Source organism: Heterocephalus glaber, unplaced genomic scaffold (assembly GCF_053883595.1).
Source record: "Heterocephalus glaber isolate CG9 unplaced genomic scaffold, H.glaber_assembly_v1.0 deba00001531, whole genome shotgun sequence".
Lineage (NCBI taxonomy): Eukaryota > Metazoa > Chordata > Mammalia > Rodentia > Bathyergidae > Heterocephalus > Heterocephalus glaber.
The window spans coordinates 14,460,495-14,481,961 of record NW_028258329.1 but is presented as its reverse complement, the minus strand read 5'-3'; the positions used below and the strand labels follow the sequence as shown (position 1 = coordinate 14,481,961).

The window sequence follows — 21,467 nt, the reverse complement described above, 5'->3', positions numbered from 1 at the left end:
GATATGGCCTAAAATTTATCTCCAAATTTGATTTCCAAAGGGACCTGCAGCCTTTTTTAAAAAAAAGTCAGGGTGACTATGTATTGTAGATAAGGTAATAACAGGATTTTGCAGAAACTATTGGACATTGGCTCTGAACTGACAGTAATTCCAGGAGACCCAAAACTTCACTCTATCCCATCAGTTTATGGATGGCTGGTGATTTTAAAGAGTTCCACTTAGGTCTTCTCATCTGGGGCTCTGTGTTTGGGGACCTATGGTTATTTGCTCCATTCTGGAAAGTGTAACTTGAATAGATACACTGAGCAACTTGCAGAGCCCTACACTGCTGGAGAATGGATTGTCAGGGACAGAGACTAGAGGTAAGAGACCTGGCAGATGGTTATTTGGGAGAGCTATGTGAGTGTTTTGAGAAATTAAGATTTTTATATAGGGCTTAAAACAGTTATGCTATAAGCACCATTATTTTCGTGTATGATTTATGCAAGGTAGAAAAATCCTCTTAACATTGGGAAATTTGCCTTTTTACACAGCTAGTTGTGTTTGTTATAAAATCATAAATTCATGATAAGAAGGTTGACTATGAAAAACCTGATGAGTAAATTCAGTTCGTAATTAACACAAATGAATAAAAACAACTTACAACCAGCCAGCTGACCAATAAGCAAAAAACAAACATGGTGGTCTGAAATCTAAGAATTATGTCTTAACTAACCATTGGAGTTAAAAAAACAACACAATAGAAGCTTTTCTTACAAACAAAACACTTTGACTGTGTAAGATAAAGGATTAAGTATGGATTTAGTTTAGAGTGATATACTTTTACTTTTCCCACTTGTCTACAGCTACTTTGCATTTTGTGCCTTTTGACTTATTCTTACATCAAAGCATAGAGTCCATTACCTGTCTGAAAAGTGCTTGTGCCAGCACCTTCAACTTCTGACTGAAACATACAGTTTCTGTGTTATTATGCAGAGTTTGGTCATGAATGAATAAAAGATATTTGAAGGTTAGGTGTATAGATTTTAGTTTTACTGGGAGTAAAAAGTGAGAGAGAGAGAGCACGAAAGAGAGAGAGAGAGAGAGAGAGAGAGAGAGAGAGAGAGAGAGAGAGAGAGAGAGAGAGAAGCAAGAGCGAGAGAGAAGCAAGAGCAACAGAGGATGGTTCTTAGCTCCCAGGGTTGTTGGGAGAATTGACAGACTTGTTGGTAACTATCTTGCACAGGATCTGCACACAGTAGGGCTCACTTAATGCCCTTCCAGCTTCTCTGATTCAACTATAAAACTTGACGCTTTAGTTTCTCCCGCGCGCGCGCGCACGTGTGTGTGACAAAGTCTCACTGTGTAGTCCAGAATACAGGTCTAGTGGGGTGTGGTGAACACCTGTAATCCTAGGACCGAGGAAGGCTGAGGCAAGGGGATCACGAGTTTCAGTACTACCTGAGCAACAGACGTATTTCAACCTTAAAAAGGAGGGCTTGGGCTATTGCTCAGTAGTAGGAGTGCCCCTGGATTTGATGCCCGTACCACAGAAACAACCAAGACAACAATACTCTCCCTCCTCCCAAAGCAGAACTGGCTCTGGAATAAATTCAGAATCTGTATACGTGAGATATGGCAGAACAGTGATTCTATTGTGCAGTCAGGGTAGAGAAGTGGGTAGTTTATAGAGACAGAAGGAGCTACAGAGATGCAGGGGTTTTGCCTACTGTGCTATAAAAGGTGCAGGAACTACCCCCGGCCATCTTCCTTCTTGTGTTTGCAACAATGGTTTGTACGTTCGAATATTTTGGCCAAAATGATAAAATGGCGTTGTGTCTGAGAATCATGGATAGTGCTTTGCTGATTATCAGTCGTTTTCCTGGATGCTCTTATTTGATCTTTAAGTGACCCCCAGAGATGGGCAGAATGTGAATCTCCTGTTCCTGTGATGAGGGAAGTGTTGCTTGGAGACTGGGAAGTGATAAATGCCGGACTCCAGTCCCTAATGAAGTTTTCGTGCCCTGTGCTCCACTCATTACTATTCATCTTTGCCATGGGTTACTTTATACTAACGAGGTTGGAAGGGTTATTTTATCATGTACAGATTTCTTCCTGGAAAGCAAAAGGAACTGATGCTGAAGAGTCAGTGATTTTCCAGTGATTTCTGGTACAACCTCTTCTACTTTAAGAGCAAATTATAATAATTATATCAGCACTGCCAAGAGTTATAATTTGATACTCTCTCCTTGCATCCATTCTGTACTAGGTACTTTGCATATGAGATTTCTAATCCTTATAACAACCTGCAAGGTAAGCATTATTTTTATCATTTTGCAGGTGAGAAAAGGTAGGCTTTAAAAAGTTAGAGCAGCTTATCAAAACTAGTTGGTGACACATCTGGGATTTGAAACTGGTTATATCTGACTTCGACCTATTGCTTCCTCTTTACCTTCCTGTATGACCCATGGGAACTTTTCTAGGTGCCCAGGGTATATGTAAGCTTAAAGAACCTTTTATGTAAAATGCATCGCTGGGCCTCCAGCAGAGTGCTGGAGTCAGCGACAGCCCATCTCTGGAGAAGGGAGGATGTCCCAGCTGGTGGGATCATCAGGGCCAGGGGAACAGCAGGAGTCCAGAGTGACCTCTGAGGCATCCAGAGAGAGGCAGTCCAGAAGAAGTCACCCAGAGAGCTGAGGAGCAACACTGCCATCCTCTGAGTTGGGGTGAAAAGTGTGTCGCCATGTGGAGACCACAGCAGTAGAGGTAAAAGATTTTCCCATGCGCCTTTCTACCAGCAACCACACCTGCAGAGAATGCTCACATCCTCCGTGGAGTTCATGACCACACAGCTAAACCAGCCCTTTGTAGGCCAGTGGGTATAAAATCCCTCTATATTTATAAATGTTAAGTGGCACAAACCCACATGAGCTGATTTTCACTTTGCAGAGGATCGATATCGTTTCCAGAGAAGGAAGCGTGAAAGTCGGAGATATAGCAGGGGAGGAGAAGGGGGATAGTGGAGAGAAGGTCTTGGAAATGTAATAGCCTTCATCAGGTCCCAGGGCTCCAGGGCGCAGGCCTATGTGACACCCTGCCCTCCACGCGGGCCGGCCCAGGCTGCTCAGATGTGCAGAGTGAGCATTTTCTGTGTCGCAGCTGGGGCTGCTGCTGACTCAGAGGCACACATTAATCTCTGCTGGGGATATGCAGAAAATAGCCTGAAGAACTCTCACCCTTTCCTTGGCTTCTCTGGCTCACCTCTCCTTGGATCTTAGAAGGGAAAGTCTTATCCTTGAAAGGAGATATGAGAACAGATTATAAGGCATTGAATACAACATTTGGATAATAGAAGTGAGAAGATGGAGAACTTCTAGCCGCCTTCTGTTTCCAACTTCAGGAAAATGAGTGTCAGGGAGGAAGTGACCTGGTCCAAGGTCATGTACTCTGAGACCAGAACCTGGGTCTCCTAAGTATAGCACCGAGCTCTTTCCACTATACCAAGTCTTTTTAGCTTTTAAGGAATGACTGTATAAATCAATCAGGTGATCTTTCATCTATCTGACTTCTTTTTTGTGCACTACAGCAGTAGGCGCGTAGTATACATGTGGTCACAGGCAACAATGACTTTGAATCATAAGATATTTATAATTCATTGATTACAATTTCTCAAAGTAGGTGGTTCCATGGTTGGTTTAATGACTTCCTTATGTCAGGGCATGATATTGGCATCTCTGGTGATTCTCTTTGCCTTTTCCTTAAGGTCACAAGATTGATAACATAGCTCTAAGCTATACTTTCCCCCATAATGGGGTTCTGAAAAGGCAGAAAGAGGGATGGTGGCCAGAACCCCCTTCCCCATACTGGGGTTGGAACCCAGGGCCTTACACTGAGCTATGTCCCAGCCCTTTTCATTTTAAAATTTGAAACAAGGTCTCACTCCCTTGCCTAGGCTGGCCTTGGACTTGTGATCCTCTTGCCTTAGCCTCCCAGACAGCTGGGATTACAGGTACTTGCCACCACATCCAGTTCACTGCTCCTCTTTTGTTAGGCCTGGAAATACAGACCAGAAGCTTATGGGCAGTGTCTTACGTGTCATACTACCTTCCCTGGCAAGATAAATTGGTTGAAAATGAACAGTTTCCCTTAACTATGTTCCAATCCTGAGGGCTGAGCGTATATGGGAGGCAATTTTTCTGAACAGCTTTTAATACCTGAACCAAAACCGAGGTTCCCTTGACAAGAAGAAAGGAGACAGAGGCTTCTGGGAATGTGATCAACAGAATTGACCACATGCATGCATCTTTTAAAAATGGATGTGATTTCAGAGCTTGGCTTTATCACTAAAAATCTCGATTATCTTAGCCAAGTCATTAAACTCCCTGGACCTTGTTTTCTTAACCTATAAAGTTAAGACATTATTATTAATACTTATGCTGTGGAACCAGTGTGAGGTTTAATGTCCACGGTAAAGATCCAATAACTATAGGCTACTATTTGCATAATTTTTATTTATTTCCTTTATTCAATAACTCTTTAAAGAGTTGATTCTTTGTTCACTGATTCTATGATGAACAATGCACATGAGTCCCTCCCTGCATGGAGCTAACATTTTAATGGAGAAATTGATAACAAATAAAATATAATGCACTCTCCAATCCCTGCCCCCAACCTCCAGTCCTTCACTGGCAGGAAAGAAAAGAAATTCAGAATTCTAGGTCCTCTTGATAGGACCCCCAGCATTTCTTTTTTCCATAAAACTACCAGCCTTGCCACCCAAATCAGGCCCAATTTCACTATGAACGTTGTCCCGGGATGTATCAGTCCGCACCAGAGGTCCGAGTCTCCCAGACCGATCTGCATACAGCCGTACATACCCACCCCAACCTTTTTCTCGTAAGCTTTTCGCCTAATGCCATTTACCTGCTTTCTGTAACTAAAACTCATTCTCTCAGGATATTACTTAGACCTTATGGTCTTAGGTGGGGGCCATTTTCTCGCTCCCTCTCTCTCTCGGGATTCTTGGTCTTTGCTTCTCCATGGCATTTCCAGAACATTCTCCCTCTCTCCTCATGAAAACATCCTGCATTTGAACTCTTGTCATCAAAGAGTATCACTTCCTGCACTATCTTGAGGCAGGCCTCTACTGACCCCTGGATCATGCTCTCTCATTCCTCAAGGACTTAATCCCAAATTCCAACTCGATTTCCCATAAAATCTGGGTGATTTCAGTAATTACTTTCCAATATCCTGGCCTCCCAGCTCCTTTAAGTCCTATCTCTTTTCACCCTCCTGTCCCCACACGCTCTTTGCTAAGCTTCAGTTTCGTGATCCTCAATTGTGACCACTCCCTGTATACCCCATCTGTTTCCCCGCGCCTCTCTTTGCTCTGTTCCCCAGCCCTGGGCTGTATCTGACTCTTCACCAGTCTGTCCCTGTGCTCTGTGGCTGAACGGGGCAGGTGAGAAACACAGCTCTGCCCACTGGCCTCACTAAATTCACCATCAAGAACCTCAAGCCGCCCTTGGTGCTGCCAGCTGCCTCGTTTCCCTTTCCCTTTCCCATTCCCTTTCCCACTCCTCCATGACTGTTTTATGCTTTGTTTAGTATTCTCATTTCTCAGCACCTCATCCTTATCTGGACTCTCAGGCTAATGAACTCAGTTCCTGTTCCACTGAGAGCAGCAGGAGGGACCAGAAAAGAATTTCCCCAGCTCCTCCCACTAAGCCTGGCTTCCTAACTGCCCCTGTGCTTCCACCTCACTCCCATGACCCTGCAGGAGGCCACTTGTCCATTTGCACACTAATCTCGACCCCTCTCACCTTCCCAGGACATTGCTATTTAAATGTGCACCTTCCACTCACTGTCAAATTTCCCTCTTTCTATGGAATCATTCCCATCAGCACACAACACAGTGCAGGTTCTTCAGCCTTGATCTCATCTACATCTCTCTATTCTCTTTTCCATAAAACCCTCTAAATCCAAACACTCCCTTCTCATTCTCATACAAGGTCACATTGAGCAAGATTCAGTCCTTGCCACTTTAGAAACCTGTTCTTGTCTAGATCACTAGGGCGGCCTCCATTGCTCATTCTAGTGGTCAGATCTCAGCAGCCCACTGTTCTGACCTGTTCACAGCAACAGAAGCAATTGCCCACTCCTTCTTTCTTGATATGGTTTCTTGGGTGGATTTCAGGGCTGCTGTTGTCCCCTAGATTCCTGCTGCCCCACTAGCTGCTCTTTTACACTCTCCATGCCTGGTGGCTCTTTGTCTGTCTGTCTATCTATGTATCTTATTTATTTAAGTTTATTAGAACATGTGTGTAGTACATAATGTTTATATTCCCTGTGGGAAGTTGGTACATGTACACAACACATCTGAGTTCCTTTTTTCATCTCCTTCACCCATCCTTGATCCCCCCTTTTTTTGTACATGTTTGCAGTCCATAGTGTTTGGATTCCTTGTGTGGAGTTGGTACAAATATTATAAAGCAAATATTATGCCCAGTTCTCAAATCTCTTCTTTATTGCCACCCACTCCTTTGGAGAGCTCCTTCAATCTCTGCTTTAAATACCATTCTTCCTTCTGATGTTGCCCTTTACATACATTCTGACCATTTCTACTGCTGTCACCCTGGCTCAAGTTGCCAGTATCACTCATGTGGAAACTATGTAGTGGCTTTCTAACTGGGCTTTTAATTCCTTTTGTTGGATGAAAGGATTGTTGAGGATGGATGGTCAGGAAGGGCTCTCAGAGTTTGGGCCTGAATATGTGAAGGAGCCAGCCATGCAAAGATCAGAACAAAGAACATTGTAGGAGGAGGAAAGATCAGTGTGAAGACTCTGAGGTAGGAAAGAGCATAGAACATTAATAGCCAGGGACCACTCAATACCTGATTTAAAAAAAGGAACTAGAAAATTTAAGAGCAACTGTCATAGGAATGAAACAGTAAGAGTTTTGATCCATGAGCTACATTTAAGAAATATGAATGTTCACTTTCCTAACATACCATTAAAATCTATACAAATTAAAAAACACACAGTTTCTCAGTTTTCAGTGGGTGAAAATAATTGCTTGGCTAGTAGAATTTTATTTAGCAACACAAATTTAGAGCTCTTTTTGAAATTATAAGAATAGGGTCTGTCTTGTATAGCACACTGGCTCAGTTGAGTGGTACCTAGTCCCCATATATAGTGAGTGTGTTCTCCAGTTTTTCAGTTCCCTCCACTCCCTATTATTTGCCTGACCAGCTTCATTTGTTTGTATTACTTCCCTTGCCCCTTTGGCATCTGATATTTTCATCCGAGCGAGCAAAGATTTCATCGGTGTAGATTTTAGAAGCATTGAGAGACTCCACTGAGCATATTCATGGAAGACTTCTATTTAAAGGCAAAGAACACAGTGGGACAAAGAGAAAAAGTGTAGGCAAGTTCTGGGGTTTGAGGAGACCTCCAGGCATGAACTCCTCATGTGTCTCTTATTTGCTTATGGACCTGTCGCTAGATTGAGCTGAGATCTGTGTGAGAAATCTTAACTTGGAAAGAGCTCAAGGCAGTGCCCAAAGGGGTTTCATGGTCAAATCAGGTTGTCTAATCAGTTATGTGTGGTCAGGCCTGGTAAATGAACTATTTATACCACTCAAAACCATCCCTGGGGGTATCCAGTGGAGTTTCAGATTTTAAATAACGCATCATAGATCCCATTGCCTTTATCTTGGCTAAGAGTCAAAGCAAGTATCCAAGTGTCCCCAGAGATAAAGATAGATCTTCTCAAGTTGAGTTGTAAGCTTACCCTAACATGGGAGATTGTGGCCTGGGAAGACAAGGCAGAGCCGTTGTACCCAAAAGGCATCTACGTTCCAGAAGGACTGATGTGACACAGGCCATGAGTCTGACTCCTGCCAGTAACCAACCTCATCATCTTCCGAACCCTTGGTGTCATTCCCATTATGCCCTCTCCTCTTCCCACCCCACCCCACAACTATCTTGTTCTAAGATAGCCATGCTCAGCTCCTGCCCTCTTTCCAGTCATCAGCTTGCCTGAATTCTTGCTGTGTCCCTTCTCTGGCCCTTGCCTTGCTCCACCATCTCCATTTTTCCTACTTTATGTTAGGTTATGAGTTTTCTGAAAGCAGAGGACTGGAATTTATTTGTTCCCATGTCTCTGCTCCAGACTCACTGACAATTAGAGAATAGGGCTTAGCAAATTTCAGTGCAGAGACTTTGGTTCCCTCTCTGGGTCTCTTATCGTTTATTCTTGGGTCAGCTTGGGGCTGACAGTGTACTCCGTGATTGGCTCTGTTGTCACCCTCTGGGACTGTTCCTATATCTCATCAGATACAAGGCTCCACACTCTTGTAATGGTCACAGTGGCAACCACCACTTGGCCTTAACTGAATGACTGAGGCATTGCTGAGTGCCACTTGGTAATAATCATGTCTAAGATGGCCACAGTGCCCAGAAGAGCAATCAGAGACATCCCAGGTCCACTGGCCCAGGTGAACACCTCCTCTCTCCTGCCTTACCTGTAGTTATTCTGGATACCAAAAGGGAAACTTTGCTTTCTAAGATAGCTCTGCCGTGGTAGTATGCGCGCGCGCACACACACACACACACGGCAATTTTAGTATTCTCACAGTATCTTCAAGGACTACTTTAAAGGAAAAGATTAAGGGGAGTGACAGCTTTGCTCCAAAGCTAGTGTTAGCGCTGGTCAGAAACCTCCGTGGTGCCCTCTCTTCACTCAAAAAAGACACAACCGGAGATCTCAGGTTTAGGTTCCTCCCAGTTCACTGCTTGGCCCAGAATTTGTCTCATGGCTTGAGGTTCATCACCTATCTCTTGGGATGATGAAGTCTCCAGATATCCTGGCAGTATCTTCAGTTTAACATAAATAAGCTTGGAGAAAGAAGCCCTCCCTGATTTAAAGATCTGAAGCAAGAGACTTCTTTCTTTCAGACTCTACAAACTGTTTACAAATGGGGTAGCTTGTGGATGACACTCAGAAGCTTGAGGAAGGGCAGTCCTGCTGTTTTATAGTGTCGTGGCTTGTCCTGAGCTAACAGGCCCGGGGCGAGTGAGAAGAGTGCCCACTTGGAGTGATCAATGCTTCACCCCTACCTTCCTCTCCTTGAATAGTATTGGTGAATCTTTTCTCATGGGCTACTGTATGGTTTGGGGCATTGATGACTCGCCCAGTTACAAAGCTGGATTATTCCATCAGATATAGGAAACATAAATATTTCAATAGGTAGGATCAGAGAGGAGAAATTTTGACCTTACTTTCCTCAACTGTTAAATGAAGATATTAATAGGTACTTTCCTCACAAGGTTGGAATGACAGATTGAAATCAGTATATATGTTACCTAGCAAAGTATCTACCCATGGCAGAGATGTCACACATCTCTTACTTTTTATTTTTCTCCTCTACACATGTGTTCCTAAATATCTCATGTGACATTTAGGAAAGAGCTTCCGCTTACACAGACTGGAAAAGAGTCTTAGCTCCAAAGATTGTTCACTTGACTATATCGGACATACAAAGGACTAGACAGTCCTAATATGATGATTTCAGATTGGTTTGTACTAGACAACACAGTGTAGCCAAACTATTTTTCTGTACCAAGTACTTAGACCTCAAAGAAAATATTTAGTTATCCAGAAATTTCCAAGCATCTGTATGGCATATAAATAAAATACATGTCTAATTTACCCAATGTATCTGACTTCATAGGGTGTGCAGACAGATACCTTGATGTTTTTCCATGATTTGATACCAAAGTGAGACTTCTGTAGGGGATTCCCATGTATGTCAAACTTGTGGGTCTGTGAATCCCAGGTGCCAGTCCAAGGAAATATTATTCTTCAAGAAGATACAGGTTTTATCCCAAAGAAATGGAAGAGAGTTGTCAAGAATTATTTGTTAGAAATTATAGGTGGGACTAGAGATAGTTCAGTTGGAAGATGCTGATTTTTATTCTTGTAAAGCATATGCATAGAGTCAAATAAATATTTGAATGGTTGCAGGAAAAGGGAGCTCAGAGCCCCCCCCCAGGGTAATTAATGTGTTTACTTTCTATGTATCCAAGCAAAAAAAGCTAGAAATGACTTCTTTGTCCTAGCTTAATTGCTAAGTAATGATGTTTATCAGTCCAGGGCCTCTTTTTCCACATCACCACTATGAGAAGTGCAATCTGATTGTACATCTCCTCATCCCACTGCTTCTGGAGCTGCGAGGAAATAACACGTCTGTATGCAAAGAAAATCCTCCAGAGCTGGCGAGAGGTTTGTGATATGTGCCCAGTCTCTGGAAGGAAATTTGTCATTGAGTCTCAGGAACCACACGCTTGTTAATCTCTTTTGACCTCATGATTCCATTTCTTAGACTCTATTCTGAGCAAATAATCAGAAACACAGACAAAGATCTATGAACAAGAATGTCCTTTGCTGAGTTATTTATGGAGCAGAAAAACTAGACTATGAAACTTCTGATACAGAATAGTCTCAAACGTGTCAATACAGTACAAAGCTGTACATAGGCAAATACAGAAATAAAACATGCTGTCTTTGACTGGTGATGTGATGGATAGATTTTGATTTACCTTTTATACAATCTTTGGGTATTTTCCAGATTTTTCTCTGCAAATATAAATTTTTATATTATTTGTTGATTGATCAAATATTACTTACTATGTGCCTACTATGTGCCACTTACTATGTGCCTAATCTGTGCTAAGTGAAAGATACACACTCAGGTCAGACAGAAGTAGTGCTGGCCTCTGCTACAGGAGTTCACAGTCAATGGAGTTTGACAAGTGTATAGAGATATGTGCTATGAAGAGAAGGGTCAGGGTCATGGTGATGCAGATATACGAGCAGGGATAACCGAGTTTTGTTTGGAGCAGCGGTCATTGTTGAGGTGTGATCATAAATCACAGTGAATGTTTAAGTAGAAATCTAAAAATTGTACTACAGTAAAGGACACATTGCCATGAATCACTATCAGCATACTCCCCCCACTTTGAGCTCACTTATGCCATCATGCTGCTTTCTGAAGAGGTCCTGGAAGTCCTCTTTTGTGGCTTTTTGTGGCTGCCTTTATGTCCTGAATCGACTCAGAATGTTTAAGGCAATTTCTGCCAAATAAAAACATTACAGTGCGTCCTCATCCACTTTATTCACCAGATCTGGTACCATGAGACTTCTGGCTCTTCCCTAAAGTCAAAATGACCATGAAAAGGAAATGTTTTGAGGTGATTCAGGACATCAAGTCAGCCATGCTGGTATAACTGCAGACACGAAAGTTTTCCAGAAAAAACAATGGAATGGCAAAACCAATGGAATAAGTGTGGTCAGTAAGCAGTCAAAGTGAGGAGGATTAATGCCAATGTGTCTTTTATTGTAATAAAATTTTAAAAATTTAAACATTTACCATATGTTTTAATAATAGTTTATAACTATGGCCCACAGACCTGTGACCTCCTTTTATTTTTACACATTTTAAAGGGTTATAAATATTTTTCTTTTAAAAAGTTTCAGTTGACACATAATGGTTGTATGTATTTATGCTGTGATAATATGATACATGTATACAATGCTCAATGTTCAAATCAGGATAATTAGTATTTCTATCTCCTTAAACATTTATCATATCATTGTATAGGGGAGCTTCAAACTCCTGTCTTTTGGTTCTTTATAAAAGAAACAAATAAATTGCTATAAACTCTAGTCACCCTTCTGTGCTGTAGAAACTATAATTTATTCCTTCTATCTAAAAGTATGTTGGTATACACCATTGTGAATTTTAAAAAAAGCAGAAAAAGATGTGACAGAGATCACAGGAGGTCTACAAGGTAATTATTTACAAGTAACATATTTCTTCTTTGGCCCTAAACAGAAAAAGTTTGAGGAAGCCTGGTTTGGAACACCAGGGTTGCTACTCTGAGGAGATGACATTTAATCTGGGGATTTAAGAAATACAAGAGTTGGAAAGGTTTTTCTCCCTCACAGTCTTGTTAGAGAAAACTTTCAAACTATTTTAGTCGAAGAGGCTTTTTATTGGAACCTGGCTTTGTCTCCAGTAGGGAGGGAGGGAGGCCTATTTAAAGGGCATGCTACTATAAATAAGTTTCTTCTGCTATTCTCTATTATCTTTCCTCAGATTCCTTTAATGTGTAATTGGTTTGATTTTAAAGTAGCACCATCTTCTTTTTGTTTTTCTGAGCCTATGGCTTTCTAAGGCTGCAGACAATTCTGAGCTGTACCACCAATACCAACAAGAGCACCTTTTATTGATTGGACATTTATTTTTGTGCCAGGCGTCCTGTTCTATACTTTCTACCCATCTCTTATGTCATTCTAACAATTCTGCAAGAGGAGTACTTTTGTCTGGATTTTGCAGAGAAGTAACAGAGATGCTGAATGGGGCGCCTTTGGTCAGGCTGGTCATCACAGAGCCAAAACCTCACCCACACTGCCGCTGGCTCAAGACTCAGCTCCTCCCTTCAAGACATCAATGCTGGCTCCTCCCTCTTCCAAGGAGGGCATTCCTTTTCCTAGGTCGTATGATCACTGATTAAAAGCCTTTCCTATCCCACCATGACCCTTCTCCCCTCACCTTCATCCTGTCTGCTCAGCAAGTAGCAATCAGTTTTTAATTTCCTTAAAAATCTCAGTATACTGGGGGGACATTTCTTTAATATACCACACAGCTGGTTGAGTGGAATTGAACGGTGATAGATATCTTACTAGTCCCTCTTCTGCTTCATGCTAAAGTAATTCTTGATAACTCCATTGAATTTTAATTTTCCAAATTTATTGTCTTAATTTCTTCTCCTGAAGACAGATTTTAAATGAGTTTAATAACACAGACATTTCAGAAGCATCATTAATTTCATATTTCTCTTCCTTGGTGGATAGGCTCATTTTTCTTCTATTCTTCCTTTCCCCAGCTTCCATAGACAGCATTTGAGAAGCTTTTCCTGTTCTCTCTGTTACCTCTGTTGCCTTGGGCAGGGTGGTTTGCTAGCAAAACCACCAGGAGGCCAGGGGTGCGGTGATGGCAGGTCCCTAGCCATGTCCAGGGTCTGGGTGAGCCACTGACCTTCTTGGGGTCAACCTCTTCACCTGGTAAAGCCAAGGGGTTTGGATTTGATACTTTATCAAAGTTTTACCAATTTGCCTATGTTTCTAGATCATTCAGAGAAGAGCTAGGAGACAGAAATTATACCAGTTATTTGAAAAGAGAGACTTTGATATGAAAAATTATTGACCGAGAAGATGAAATAAATGTTTTTAAGAAGTATACCTGAGGTAGTGGAGTCAGGGAGTAGCTACCACTGCTAGGGGTGCAGAAATAAAGAGAAGAGATTGAAATGATTATAATTTAGCAGCTCAGAGAAGGGGCCCATGGACCTACATTTCAGACCTGGGAAGAGGGGATAGTTGCTGACTTACACTAGTGTGGGAGAGGAAGAGGGCATAGTGTGGCTCCTCCTAACTGGATTCAGCTGCCACCATGGGATGCAATTGCTGCTGCCTGGATGAAGAGGTGTTGTTCCTGTGAAATTTATTGAAACAGAAAGCAGTCGCTACCCTTGAAGCCTCCCTTTAATGCCCTCTGCTGGCAGACACTGGCAGGGAGCAGCTGGCTAAGCCAGGTCTAGAAATAGGATCTAGAAGGGTGGCTTTTACTTCTCAAAAAGTGCTGAATGTACCTTTACTGAAGTAAAAGAAAAATAAACTTTCGTTAAATACTAGTGTTTTTCTCCAGGGCAGGATCAGGGAAAGAGGTATAAAGATTGTTTCTCAGCCACTACCCTAACTCTCACTTCTTTTCATTTGATTTCTGGACCCACACACGCACACACACAACCACACATGTGTCTCACTCTCAATCACACACACACACACACACACAGATTTGCCTTGTGTCCTACACTTCTGTCTTAGTGCTCCCCCCACCCATGAACCATGCCCTCCTCATACTACACTACGTACTGCTGGTTCCCCAAACGTGTCAGGCTTCTTTTGCTTTCCTGTCTTTGCACATGGAGTCTGCCACTGTCTTTCATGCACTGCCCCATCACCAGTGGAAATCTGACTAAGTTTCATTTGTCCTTCAAGAGCAGCTCAGGTATTTGCCTTGGAAGCCTCCCACATCGGGTGAGATTTATCCAATAATAATGATACTGACACATACCTGTATTGGAGCACTTTCTCTCACTTGGGAATAATCATACATTTTATTATTTATCTTCTTGAAAGGAAGGAGCCATTCCCCCACTTACCAAGCAGTCCTGGAGATGAGCAAGGAAAGAAGGAACTAATATAGAGCTAAGAAATATGACCAGTGCTTATTATAAAGAGCAGTAATGTGTAAGAGTTAAAGCATCAAGTTGTTTTTTGACATGATAAATAAAACTGATGAACCTTTAGCTAAACTTACTAAAAACTTAAACAAAATAAGAAATGAAAAAGGATGAATTACAGTTGACACTACAGAAATACAAAAGAAAATAAGAGATCTCTATGAACACTAAATGCAAAGAAAGTGAATAATTTTAAATGGATAAATTCCTAGGATTATCCAACGTCTTAAGACTCAATCATGAAGAAATAGAAAATATGAATAGGCCAAAAATGAATAAGGAGATTGGATCAGTCATAAGAAGACCTCTCAGAGCCAGGGATTTAGCTCAGTGGTTCTGTCGCCTGCCTCACAAGCTCAAGGTCCCGAGTTTGATCCCTAGTGCAAAAAAAAAAAAAATAAATAAAAAAAAATAAAGGAAGAAGTAAAACTACCTATGTTTGCAGATGGCATGATCTTCTATACAGTACAGGAAACCCTAGGCTCCACCAAAAACTGTTAGAACTAATGACAAATTCAGTAAAGAATAAACGGTTATCTACACAGAGAAGAATGAAATTGTATACTTATCTCATATCATGTACAAATTATGCAACACTGATTGCAAGCTGCCCTTCCTGAGTGTGGAATGACAGCTAGTCCTCTCGGCAATTGCCGTGTTTCATCTGCAACGTGGTTTTCTGTCCCACCTTTCTCATACCTATGTTGCCACACTTTACCCTGGAAATTCTTTCCTTAAACACCACACCTCAGGTGAAGACACTTTTAGTAACAACACATGTTTAAAAGTAAAATTACAGCATTTCCCTTGCCTATAGACTGTACATCTAAAAGAATAATCTTTAAGAAAGGTATATCTATCCTAGTTTTGGTTGACCTATGTTGGTATGTGCACATGTATGTAAGCCCAGCAAGGCTATTGTTTTTGGAGTAACATTTGTAGAAAATCACATTTGAATAGCACTGCTAATTTGCTGAGTGTTTTGTCATATTTCTTCTTTTATGTCTATGATATGGAATTTCTAGGATGGGGTAAAAATTGAACATTAGGTTTTCTAAACATCATATGGTCTCTAATGTCTTGTCTTCTCTCCCTGTCCTTCTTTCTGTCTCCCTTCCTCACAGGGCTAATAGTCTACTTGGGAATGATGGCGGGGGCCTTCATCCTGGGCGGCCTGGCTGATAAGCTGGGAAGGAAGAGAGTCCTCAGCATGTCTCTGGCTGTCAACGCTTCCTTCGCCTCACTGTCCTCCTTCGTGCAGGGATATGGCGCCTTCCTGTTCTGCAGACTCATCTCAGGCATAGGGTATGACTCAGAGACCTTGAGCTGGCCCCTCAGAGACCAACAGCCCATCCACCATGGCACTCTATCTCTGTGTGCTACCTCCAGAATCCCTTGGCCTGAGTTTTTGTTGGACTTTGAAGATATTGTATTAAATTTGAATCTTAGAAAGAGTGAAGGTTAGAGCTAAGCTGTAAAATTGGTGAGAAGTCAAAATAATCCAAGATGGCTTCCCATATGCAGAGAGGAACTGCCTGGCTGGACTTTCAGATTCTTAGCTTACTTCCCCACAGAGCCTCAGGGTGAGGTAGAAGGCAGCATGGTTTCTGCTATGACCATTTTCAGTACATAACTTGATTCTCTTTCTGGTATTTTCTGTCTGCAGTATTGGGGGCTCTCTGCCAATTGTGTTTGCCTATTTTTCTGAATTCTTATCTCGAGAGAAGCGAGGAGAACACCTTAGTTGGCTGGGCATCTTCTGGATGACTGGAGGCATCTACGCATCTGCCATGGCCTGGAGCATCATTCCACACTATGGTGAGCCACTGGGTTAAAACAGCCTGGGGCCCCTGTGTCTATGGCTCCTGTGCGGAAACAACTTTGCCTGACTTTCATCTTATTCCTTATATTCACGTATAGCTCCTGTATGTGACCTTGTTTTTCCAAAGGACTTCTAATATTGGAGACACATTGTAAATTTCAATACACAGATCTTTTCAGAAATCATGCAGCCTGTTCTTTTTCCCTCCCTCTTCCTTCTTTCTCCCTTTGTTTTTTATTCCTTTTACTTGAAAGGATTTCAACCCTTGTCTCCTCCAGCCCTCCTCTCCCAGCAAGTTAGGCATTGACAGCTCTATTTTATACATTACAGACATAAGAAAAGCCAGGATGTTGACAACGCGCCCAATGTCATGCCCCTGGTATGGAGTGGGGAAGGGCTAGGATCCTGGTGTCCCCTCCAGGTGTAGCCACCTGTACATTTTCCACTCATGCTGCTGTCACTCTTGTTTGCAGCCCTTTTAGACAAGGTCATGGGTTCTGCTTGGACAATTTTATTATCCCAGATATTTGCAGAAACTATATTCTGTGGACAGAGATTAGCAACGTTAACTTTTACTATTGGGTTTTTTTTGAGAATAAAATGGGGAGAAGCCAGCAGTTTTGAATTTTATTACGCTTTTTGAGTGTGTTGATAATGCCAGCAGTGCACTTCAAAATCATTTTTGGCAAACCATTGGTTATGAGTCCGGTGTTTGCTATGATTTAGAATCCTGCAGACCACGAGGGAGAAGCGGACAGTGCTCCTGAGGCTAAGTAACATCTCTCTATCCATTGACCTTGTTTCCTGTCTGACCCCCTCTGCTGTGTGTCCTGAGCTAATGGAGGCTCTATGTATATCTTTTTAAGAGGAGGCTTTGGTGTAGACAATACCTGTTACATTAGTTAAGGTGATACTGGTTACATTACTCTGATAGACCCATAAACCCTGAAATCTCAGTGGTTTAACACAATGAAATGTAAAGTCTGGCTCCTGTTTCTGATCTGCAGGTGGCTCTGTTCCATCAGTAATTTGGGGGCTCAGATTCTTTCCATCACATAATTCTGTCATCTTTATCAGATGGCTTATAAGGTCTCAAGTTTGGGGAAAGAGCACAGGCAGGTGTAGATTGATGTTTTTGTATATCTGTTTGTGTTTTTAAGAGATAGCATCTTTCTGTGTTGCCCAGGCTAGCCCTTAACTCCTAGGCTGAAGCAGTCCTGCTGCCTCAGCCCTGAGTAGCTGAGATTATGTGAATTCCCTCACTGTGGCTGGCTGTGTTGATGGTGGTAAAGGTGGGCCAGGAAGTGGAGCATACCTTCTCTGCTCACATTCCCCTGGCCCCTCCAAATGTGATATAACCCCACCATACTGCATAGGATGCTGGGAGACATTGCCCTGCCATGTGTCCAAAAAAGAGAGGAAAAGGTTGGGGACATCATGTAGTCTTTGCCATATCCAGTATGTGAAAAGTCACTGGATTTTGTATCAGAAACAGAGAAGAAATATGAACAGGAATAATAAAGAGGTGAAGAATTTTCCAGCTACTTCTGTCACTATAGGCAGTTCTCTATAACTTTACACACAAAACTGCATGCGCCTAACATCCAGGCACTCAGCCCTTCACCCAGATATGTACTTTGATTTCTTGTGTACTGTGCTGCTCATTATATGGTCTGAAAAATTGCCCCCAACACATAACTCTTGATATAAATCACTTCCCCTGTTAACTGATCGAAATATGTTAACCCTAAGAAACATTTCCCATGTTTAAATAAAGTGATTGAAAAACTTTTTGCATAGGGACAAATAAAATTGAATCAAAATAGTTGAGCTGTGTGATATGGTGCAAGTTACTCCATCTGTTCAGCCTTGTCTCCTTCACCTATGAAATGGAGAGGAGGAGGGAAACCAATAGAATTGACAGCAGCATGCCTGCCAGTCTGCAGCTCCTGGGGTGCAAAGGAGAGCATTGATAAAAAATTTCAAGATGGTTCTAGTACTTGGCTAGCTTCCTGAAGCAATCTTAGGCTTCCTGTTTGCAGACTTCCTGTTGCACAAAGAAAGCATGCCCTCACACTCAGCCAGTGAGCAAAGGTCTTTGACTTCCTTCTAATTGGATCAGCTTAGGTCACGGGCCCACCTCGGCTAATCACTATACCTCAGAAGATGCAGGTGCTGAACGGTGTAGTCATCCATCCTTCTTCATCTCTGGAACTGGGGTGGGGCCAGCCTCACCCAAATCACATGTTGCCACACAATGGGGAAGGAAGGATAGAACGATGTTATAAAGGGAGAAGGCAATGCATACTAGTCACTGCAGACTGCACCAACTTTTTTAAACCCCACTTTACACATATAAACATATACTCCAATATCTAAGTGTCTGGTTTCTAAGAAAGCAATAAAAGAATTCAAGGTGGGATCTTGTTGACTGAAACCATATGAGAGCCCATGGCAGAGGGTCCCATGGCTGCTGGCTGACAGTGGAGCTTGTGGTTGAATATTTCACCCCAAGTGGACAGCACATTTCCCTGTTTGTATGCCTGTATGAATTCTGTGACTGTTCATTATACTCTTTTTAAAAATAGAGCCTTAATCAAAACAGGCATTAGTGTGGTGGAAACTCAGTCTCGAAATGTGACAGACTATAATTACAGTGTAAGAAGAGTGATTATTTTAAGCCCTATTTTACCAGGACCAGATGTTTTGTCCACAGTGAACCAGACATTTGGTGATATTTCTCAATAAGCTTGAGACACTAATCCTCTAACAACGGCAAGGGTGACTTAAAAAGGAGAGTGATGTTTGTGTAACCCATTTAATTGCTTTTGCAAGTATGAATGATGGGAGGTCTCTGTTCCCAAAATTCGGGTGACTGACTCATTAAGAGAGAAAATTACAAAATTCAGAATGTTTTCCTGGGAACTCATGGGCACAGCCCAGAAAAAATGGATATATTATGGAAGATTAGTTCTCATTGTAGTCAGCACCACCAGATGTTTGTGAAATCCTGACAGAGAAAAGTAGGGCAAGCCGAAATTTCAGTGAACAGAACAATCCCTGCCTCCAAATTAATATTGTTCCGAATATTTGGAAGCAGTTCACTGTTTAATTTTATTCAATTTAAGCCCCTAAAGATGTGCCTAATGAGTGCATTAAATGAAGATTACTGAAATCACCATAAAACCAGAGAGGCATGAGGGAATGATGGATTTTTTGATAATTTACACATATTATCATAATAAAAAAATCTTTCCAAGGCAGAATACTTTGTAAATATACCTGCGTCGGGCCCTCTTTTCTGTTATCTGTCGAATGTGACTGCTGTTTAGTTTCAATCAATTTTACTTCTAATGATGCAAGAACAGCTTTTGAATCAGAGCTGAGAATGTGTAAATACTGCTATGATTTTATCTTCCTCTTTCTGGTCTTACTCCCAGGAGAAAGGAAAGGCTTTTTAATTAAAATTAAAGTGAATAAACAAACCCCAGTGAGATGGGAAGAGATCAGGTGGTGTAGAAAGAGATTTGGTTTTGAGTCTGTTGGATGAAGTATGCATTCTGTTGCTGTGGCCAAAAGTGCCCAAGTGGCTGCATTTTGCCCCCTGGATTCCTCTGGCCTCATCCTTTAATTGTACCAATAGAGTAGGAAATATCTGTAGGAAAAGAAAGTATTGATTAGGAATCTTCTGCAGGTAAAATGAGTTGAATCATCATGGGGAATCTGAAAATTTAAGACATAAGCTGCCTGCCACTGAAATTAGGTATAAGATATATTTTTAAGTAAATGAACTAGAAATTTTATATGCAAATAGTTATTATCCTATAAACTATAGGGATCAATTGATTTATTTATAAAGTTTTATCTATTAAATATATTCTTTGAATTGTCTTCAGATATATAGATATAGATATATAGATATATATAGGATCAGTTTATCTTATAGCCTTTTCTTTTTTAAAAACATTTCTTTTGCTGATCTTTGCTGAGATTCATCCATTTTATTCAGCCTTGGCACTAAATGTCACATAGCTATTTCTAAAAGAGTCATCTGCCTTCAAAGCAGGGTAGTTATTATGGGTTGCCTGGAGCTTTCACACCTACCAAATCTGTGGGGTATCATTACCTGCAGTCTATAGCTGTGAAAACCCAGCATTGCAATACTGATGTGATAAAGCCAGGATTTGAACTCTGATCTATGTACTCTCAAAAGTCCAGGATCTTCTCAATGTCTAACTGTTCCTTAAAAGTTTGCCACCCATGAGGGTATTCAAGAATTATGCTTGAACGTAACTACTGGAAATGAATTTTAGCAATGTTTTGCACAATGACAGCTAAATAGGACCTGGGCATCTCTACATTTCAGTGATTATGAGAGTCATTTTAAATGGAGAGATTAAGTTTTTTAAAAAAAATAATTTTAATGTAGTCATATTAGAGCTTACAGAGTTTTACAAAGTGTTCCTGAATCTTTGCATTGGAATTGCCTGGAGCTGGTCTCACTTGGCTGAAAGGGATCCTCGAGCCCTGGGCCACGTAAGACCTGGTTTGGATGTTCCATTAGACATCACCCTGTGGACTTCACCCCATTCTGCTGTGGTTTGGATTTAAAATGTTCCTCCAACATCTTGTGTTCAGAGCCTTTTAGACGGTGACTGGATCGTGAGGGCACTATACTCATCAGTGGGTTAGTGAATGAGATCGTATCAGATTCTGCTATTTGGATGTGAGGGCTGGTTGGAAGAGGTGAGTCACTAGGTGTGTGACCTTGAAGGGTGATTTCTTGGGCCTGGCTCCTTCTCTCTCTCTCTCTCTCTCTCTCTCTCTCTCTCTCTCTCTCTTTACTTCCTGGCTGCCATGGGGTAAGCAGCTTTCCTCCACCACACCCTTCTACTACTCTGTTTCTACCTTGGAGCCCACCAACCATGGACTGAACCCACCTGAAACCGTGAGCCAAAATAAAGTTCTCCTCCTTTAAGTTGTAGGTGTCAGGCATTTATTTCAGCAATGAGAAAGCTGACCAATATGCCCTCCCAACCAGTTCATTCTCTGGGTACCCAGAACCCAGAAATTCCTACTAAATTTGGGGGTTAAGACAAGCATTCCTCTTCTCATCATAGTGGTGTGAGTGGTGTGCCCACACATGTTGGCCTGGGACCCCTTGCTCTGTGGGAGGAGCTGGGGGAGGAAGAGAAGGGCGTCTAGCAAAGGAAGGTATGATTCTGGGCCTGGTCTTCCAGGCCATTATTTGCCAAGGAAGGTGGATAGAAAGAACATCTTTTATTTAACAGTTCAT

The 21,467-nt window shown here is 41.8% G+C and overlaps 1 protein-coding gene across 5 annotated transcripts in view; it reads left to right on the top strand.

Annotated features, from left to right (window-relative positions):
- Sv2b (synaptic vesicle glycoprotein 2B) overlaps window positions 1–21,467 on the top strand; it is a 190,797-nt gene that overhangs the window by 127,414 nt on the left and 41,916 nt on the right. For all 5 annotated transcript variants that reach the window (XM_004852727.4, XM_021264784.2, XM_087188358.1 and 2 more), the window contains 2 exons: window positions 15,474–15,654; window positions 16,016–16,167. In XM_004852727.4, the coding sequence (XP_004852784.1) occupies window positions 15,474–15,654; window positions 16,016–16,167 (333 nt within the window). The remainder of the gene's footprint in view (window positions 1–15,473; window positions 15,655–16,015; window positions 16,168–21,467) is intronic.